Source organism: Sphaeramia orbicularis, chromosome 16 (genome assembly GCF_902148855.1).
Source record: "Sphaeramia orbicularis chromosome 16, fSphaOr1.1, whole genome shotgun sequence".
In the NCBI taxonomy this organism is placed as follows: domain Eukaryota; kingdom Metazoa; phylum Chordata; class Actinopteri; order Kurtiformes; family Apogonidae; genus Sphaeramia; species Sphaeramia orbicularis.
The window spans coordinates 45968472-45976267 of NC_043972.1; the positions used below are offsets into that span (position 1 = coordinate 45968472).

Genomic DNA, 7796 nt, shown 5'->3' on the forward strand with positions numbered 1-7796 from the left:
AAGCATTAGAACAGATTGCATTCAGGTGTTTCAATACCAACAGGGCATGAGCTACGAAGCCATAATGAAAAATGTTACAATATACAGTACAGGCCGAAAGTTTGGACACACCTTCTCATTCTTCGCATTTTCTTTATTTTCATGACTATTTTCATTGTAGAGCCTCACTGAAGGCATCAAAACTATGAATGAACACATGTGGAATTATGTACTTACCAAAAAAGTGTGAAATAACTGAAAACATCTCTTATATTCTAGTTTCTTCAAAGTAGCCACCCTTTGCTCTGATGACTGCTTTGCACACTCTTGGCATTCTCTTGATGAGCTTCCAGAGGTAGTCACCTGAAATGGTTTCCACTTCACAGGTGTGCCTCATCAGGGTTACTTCGTGGAATTTCTTGCCTTATTGATGGGGTTGGGACCATTAGTTGTGTTGTGCAGAAGTCAGGTTGATGCACAGCTGACAGCCCTACTGGACAACTGTTAGAATACATATTATGGCGAGAACCAATCAGCTAAGTAAAGAGAAACGAGTGGGCATCATTACTTTAAGAAATGAAGGTCAGTCAGTCCGGAAAATTGCAAAACCTTTGAATGTGTCCCCAAGTGCAGTCGCAAAAACCAGCTCCAGCGAAAGCGCTCCAACGAAACTGGCTCACATGAGGACCGCCCCAGGAAAGGAAGACCAAGAGTCACCTCTGATGCTGAAGATAAGTTCATGCGAGTCACCAGCCTCAGAAATCGCAAATTAACAGCAACTCAGATTAGAGACCAGATGAATACCACACAGAGCTCTAGCAGCAGACACATCTCTACAACAACTGTTAAGAGGAGACTGCGTGAATCAGGCCTTCATGGTCAAACAGCTGCTTGGAAACCACTGCTCAGGAGAGGCAACAAACACAAGAGATTTATTTGGGCCAAGAAACCCAAGGAATGGACATTAGACCAGTGGAAATCTGTGCTTTGGTCTGATGAGTCCAAATTTCAGATCTTTGGATCCAACCGCCATGTCTTTGTGCGACACAGAAAAGGTGAACGGATGGATGCTACATGCCTGGTTCCCACCGTGAAGCATGGAGGAGGAGGTGTGATGGTGTGGGGGTGCTTTGCTGGTGACACTGTTGGGGATTTATTCAAGATTAAAGGCAACCTGAATCAGCATGGCTACCACAGCATCCTGCAGCAACATGCCATTCCATCCGGTCTGCGTTTAGTTGGACCATCATTTATTTTTCAACAGGACAATGACCCCAAACACACCTCCAGGCTGTGTAAGGGATATCTGACCAAGAAGGAGAGTGATGGAGTGCTGCGCCAGATGACCTGGCCTCCACAGTCACCGGACTTGAACCCAACCGAGATGGTTTGGTTGAGCTGGACCGCAGAAGAGTGAAGGCAAAAGGGCCAACAAGTGCTAAGTATCTCTGGGAACTTCTTCAAGACTGTTGGGAAACCATTTCAGGTGACTACCTCTGGAAGCTCATCAAGAGAATGCCAAGAGTGTGCAAAGCAGTCATCAGCGTTAAGGGTGGCTACTTTGAAAAAACTAGAATATAAGAGATGTTTTCAGTTATTTCACACTTTTTTGTTAAGTACATAATTCCACATGTGTTCATTCATAGTTTTGATCCCTTCAGTGAGGATCTACAATGAAAATAGTCATGAAAATAAAGAAAATGCGAAGAATGAGAAGGTGTGTCCAAACTTTTGGCCTGTACTGTATATATTTTTAATTTTTTTTTTTTATTTATTTATCTAGACAGGGACAATGCACAATATACATTAACCTTAAACAGGAGAGATGTAGTGTGCCAGGTTGTAGCACTAGTGGTAATTTTCACCTGTAGTCCTTGGGCAGGCTGATGTTATCATTATATAATTTTACATTGTAATAAATATGTTTTTGTGTCATCTTTAGGGTGAATTTTCTGTACATTGTCATACAAAATACTTAAAAATACTTCAATTCTTTACTACATTTCATTCGCTGTTAGATTTCTCTCATGGATTCAAACTACAGCCACAAAACTAAACACCAGAATCACAAAGTAACCAATAGAATTACAACTTCTGTCCACTCCAAATTAAGAGATGCTGATCACCATCTACTACAGTTAATACACTGATTATGGATAACCACAGTGAAAACTCTGTGCATATACAGTAAGTCACATTAAAATCCAGTTATACCGAGGACATACATGCTGATTGGCTGGGCGAGTGTACATGTAGACTTAGATTTTACATGAGCACAAACTAACTCCAGCTGCAGGTCAGTGGATGATCCGTCCTGGTCAAACCCTCTCACTCTGCTGGGTTTCTGCAGGAACGACTTATACGATGCGTCAGACTGGTCAGTGGTGGTGAACACCATTAACATCGCAGACATTTCTCCGGACAAACGGTACAGAGCGCTGCACATCTACTACCACCCCCGCTATTTCAGATTAAACAATGACTATGACGTGGGCCTGCTGCGGACCATCACTGATATAGACATGACCGGTAAGAGGAGACACATCCACCTGAAAACTATAACTAAGCCAAACATTGTGAGTGCAGTTTTCTTTTTGTGTTTTACCTTCATTCACTTCATAAATCAGTCAAGTCATCATAATAAAACCCTGTAACTGTATGAAACTTTACTGGAAAAGTCATATCTGTGTGATCTTCTAACCATTTTACAGTGCATTGACCTTTATCACTTTATGGTTTTGCTTATAAATGTTATAAAGTTGCAGTCTGATTACTGTGTGTTGTTTGTAGATGGGGTGCGACCAGTTTGTTTACCCAAAGTGAGTGAGTCCTTTCCAAATGGAGCGGCCTGCTGGATCACAGGCTGGGGACATACCTATGAAAACGGTGTGTTACACTCACATCAACTCTTGATTGTCGCTGTTTTAGCTGATAAATGTTTCAACTTTGACATTTTCATTAATCCCTTGTGTGACTTTTCACTCTGAAAAACCTTAGTGTACCTGTACTGGTCATGCTTACGGCATTAATTGTGCTTTGTGTATTACTGATAAGCAAGAGAAGTGCAAATTCAGTAAAAAAAAATTTTAAAAAATCACCATAAATGCATCACACTGGACCTTTTTATGATGTGAATTATGCACATGGGCAGAACCTATGGGGACCAGTCACTGCCATCTGTAAGCGACATACCTGTTGTTGATTCCGGGTGATGAGTGTGAGTAAACAAGCAGCAGTCAGTGAGTAAGATTGTGTTAACCTTCTGGTATCCGGGTGCGCCTTTTAGGCACACTTTGCACTTCGTGTTAAAAAACTTCATATTATTTTTCACAATTTAAATAAGGTTAGAATTCAAAAGTTGTTCATTTTTGCATGATCTTTAAAATTCTGGCCACCAACTAAAATTTGCACATTGTAAACAAAAGAAAATTACAAGACTAGCATCTGTCTCCCAAGTGTGCCTAAAACGCACTATTTCTTCCATTTGATATGTATGATTAGGACTGACCTTGATTTACAAAATAAAATCAAATTAGAGCAGAAAAATAAATCAATATATAATATTTAATAGTTTGATTTATAGGTGTGCCTTTTTGGCACATTTGGTGACAGATGCTAGTATTTTTGAACATTTGACCTAGCACCAAAAATAATAATGCAAATTAACCAGTCTTGCTGTTAATCATTGACATATGCCAGGCTGCAAAAACCAAATAATATGTGATCCACTTTTTATGTAGTATAATGAAAAAAAAATATTTTTTTGTGTTTTTTGCATCAAAAAAATGGTTTGTTTACAATACAAACACGGCATTTAAAGGGTTAAAAAATGTGACAATTATTGAGTATTTGGTATTTTTATTTACAGCTCAAGTTGATGAAATAGAAAAAAGTGTAAAAGAATTAAAAACAAACTGTATGAAAATTTTTTGACATTATTCAACGAGTGTGCCAAAAAGGCATACTTGGTGCTTAGTAAGGGCCTTACTGGACAGGATACTGCAGGGTTAAAGCACGTGTTCATGCTTGTTGTTTGTGCAGCTGTAAGCTTTGCACTCCACCATTGTCTTAGAGCACTGGATGATAATGTATCACCTTAGACTGGTGTCTACTACACGGGGTCAGTCACCAGTCCTTCACAGATCAGGTAGTCAGACAATACTACGAGCTTAGTGACGTAGTACTTGAGTGTACTTAACAAAGGGCGGTAATGTAAGTTACTGGACAGAAATGTGTGATCTAATGAAAATTCACTACAGGTAACCTTTAAACAGGATACTGTGTTTGAGTCTTCATGACTGACCCAAACCCTTATAAGATAAAAAATAAAGAAATACTGAGCCTAAATGGCTACTTTTAACAGGTTAAAGATCTAGTTTGTGAGATGTAAAGGGGTCATATTTTGCTAAACCCACTTTTATTAGTCTCTGGTACATTTATTTGTGTATTTGGACCCTAATAGTTCAAAAAGTTTGAATTTGAACCCTCCAGGTGCTGCAAAGCTATCTTTATATTCATTTTGGCAAAAATTAATATAGTTACGTGACGACATTTGCACATATAAGGTTAAGACTTATGATGAACATTTCTCCGAGTACACCATAATTGTTTGTCAGCAGCAGCAGTTGTAGTCCATACTGAAAATATGTCCAAACTTTGAGCCGATTACATGAAATGTTCAGTTGTTGGTTGAATGGGACAGAGCAGCACAGCCAACAACCTGGAGGGGGTGGGGCATGAAGTGGCTTATTTGCATTTAAAGGGCCAGCACTCAAAATGACCTTTCTTTTGTCACTGCTCAGAAATAGGGTTGAAGATGGACCTGTGGAGTTGAATTAATGAAGAATTCAGACCCAAGCATAGCATTTACAGTTTATGTAGACCACAGGGAGATGTTTTAAAAGGCATAATTCCATTTAAAAACAGCAAAATATCACTCCTGTAAGGGTTCTAACTGCAGACAGAATACAACTGTCATGATTTCACCGAGCCAATTATATTTCCCTTTTTCTTTGGGTTGTCATCCAGCTTTACCCACTATGTCTGAATGAGGACCAGTTAATATAATCTCAACTAAAATGTCCAGAATGAACGAAACAAACACTGTTGCTAAGTAAGTAAGTAAGTAAGTAAGTAAGTAAGTAAGTAAGTAAATTTTATTTATAGAGCACTTTTCAGACAGAGTCACAAAGTGCTTTACCAATTCAAATCAGAATCAAATCAAGTCTACAGAGACCCAACATGAGGTAATGAGGGTCTTTAACATTTTTTCAGCCACTGTAGGGAGGCCTGAAGTAAAATTTAGTTCAAGGCCACTAGCAAGTTCACCACTTGATATCTGCAAATATTAAACCCTGAACCTTTAAGTGTTATATTTAATTAAAATTATATAACATTTTCCAGTGAATTACAAATTAGCATTTGGTTTTTGGTATTCCATAAAAAAGTGGCTATATACTCTGTACAGTACCTATAAAAAGCACAAAGTCTACTTTTATTGCGCTCCAAAATGATACCACGGTCAATATAACATGTGTTTTGTGAGAATTTACAAAAAAAAAAAAACTTTAATGTCAAAATGAAAACAAATGTGTACTAGTCTACTATTCAATGAATGTTAATGTAAAATAATTGATTTCAAAAAACCTCACTCCCTTAAAAGTGACTCACCTAATTCAACACAGGTCTAGATCAGTGGTAGGACTAGTACAACTAGTTAAATGGAGGTCACCTGAGTGCAGTCAATGTGTCTGAAGTAACTGTAGTATAAAGATCCCTGTGTCTGGAAGGTCCAGAAACTGGTTAATCAGTATTCACACTTTACACTCTAAGGACAGAAGAACGACCCATGCTGTTCGGAGAAATGGTTATTAAAATGTATAAATCAGGGGATGACACAAAAAATTTAAAACTTACTGAACATCCCATGGAGTTCAATTAAATCCGAAAGTCCTCGCAGACTGAGTAACTTTGAAATAGGAGATGAGTGAGGGAAGACCATTAGACACATATACTACTAAGATTAGATTAGATTAGATTCAACTTTATTGTCATTACACATCTACAAGTACAAGGTAACGAAATGCAGTTAAGCATCTAACCAGAAGTCCAATCAGTAGAGCATATGTACATAAATATAGGATGGATTTTTGGGGTGCCCCTTACAACACTAAACAGCAGATTCCAAAACAAACGTCAGTTAAGCCTACAAGCATGTGTGAATCTTCCATATTGGACCTTTAAATTCTGACAGATAGAGGTTTTCTCCCTTGTGTCCTTTCCTGTGCAGGTCTACTTGCAGCTCTGCTTCAGCCTGAGGCACTTGTAGGTCATTTTAGACACATGACAGTGATTTGTTTTATCCACTTATGTCTTATCTTCTTCCTCTGTCAGGCTACGTGACAGATGAGCTAAGGCAAGCACAGGTCAGGGTAATAGCTCAATCTGTCTGTTCCCGCCTAAGTGTCTACGGGACCTTCCTTACTCCTCGGATGATTTGTGCTGGTATCATGGACGGAGGGGTGGACTCCTGCCAGGTACACACCCAGTTATATAAAATCATAGAATCTTGATAGAGCTCTTTACAAGCAATAATAGGTCAAACCTATTTAACCTAAACCCTTTTCTCTCAACTCACTGTAAAATATGCAACACTGTCTATAATGTGACCTGATTTAGGGAGACAGTGGTGGACCCCTGGTGTGTGAGACAGCCCATGGTGAATGGAAATTAGCAGGAGTGGTCAGCTGGGGAGAGGGCTGTGGACGGTACAATAAACCAGGCGTCTATGCCCGAGTGACACAAATGATCCACTGGATTGAAGAATATATAGAGGTTCTGTAAAATTATACTTAAGTCCCATTATTACCCACGATTAGCCTGTATTTTAGGTGTTAGGATAGCTAAATGTTTAACTCTATGACAATGGAAATCACCGCTTTTCCAACATATACTGTATATTTTATGTAAAATATATATTTTATGTGAAGTGTCTCATATATATATCCATTACTGAATTTTCTTCACCATTTTCCAATTTCACAGATGGATAAATCAGAGGAAGATTTGGAGGAGACCACATCCGCCAACCCCATCACAGACTATGGCTTTTACAATAAAAACACAAATTAACTCTATCTGCTTGTTGGTCATTGCAAATATTTTTTATTTCATGGATAATACATGTGACTCCCGTTAATCTTTTCATGCATATGTCATGAAAAAAATGATCCAGATTTTGTAAAATATTTTTTATCTATCAAAATTGGCTAAAATTGAAATCCATTTTCTATTTTCCAAAGTTATTTAACTGTCTGTGTGGATACCATGCAACAAAGGACTAAAACTGGAAATAAATCCAGAACTGACAATGTGATTAAAATGCATCACTTTTGGATTAAATTCTGTTGCATTTTGTTGTCTATGTAAGTTGGTTATTACTCAACATTTAAAAAAACTGAAAGCTCCATATTTTAGAAATAGAAGAAAAAACTCAACATAACATTAACAACTGTGGTTAAATGTATGTGAAAACCTGAAACTATGAACTAAATATGAGAAAACAACCAGTGTTCAGAAAAAAGAAACACTGATGTCACTTCCACTTCCCGTTGGGAAATCCTCCACTAGTCTGTATTGATTTCTACACAGAAGTCTTAAAGACACAGAGCAATTTATGTGCAATGTTGTGTGATCATGCATGACCTTATTGAAATCATCAACAATACAGCATATGTACTCTACAAGGTCACAAAAACATGATTTAATGTCATATACATGAAGTCCTCATATGTAGACAGATGGTTTTGACATAATCA

At 38.0% G+C, this 7796-nt stretch overlaps 1 protein-coding gene across 1 annotated transcript; it reads left to right on the forward strand.

Moving 5' to 3' along the window:
* Positions 1-2131: 2131 nt before the first annotated feature.
* LOC115435826 (transmembrane protease serine 3) lies at positions 2132-7110 on the forward strand. Its single transcript, XM_030158438.1, has 6 exons — positions 2132-2166; positions 2330-2508; positions 2770-2865; positions 6373-6515; positions 6658-6813; positions 7024-7110. Exons 1-6 carry the CDS (start codon positions 2132-2134, stop codon positions 7108-7110), a joined length of 696 nt encoding a protein of 231 aa, XP_030014298.1.
* The last annotated feature ends 686 nt before the right edge of the window (positions 7111-7796 follow it).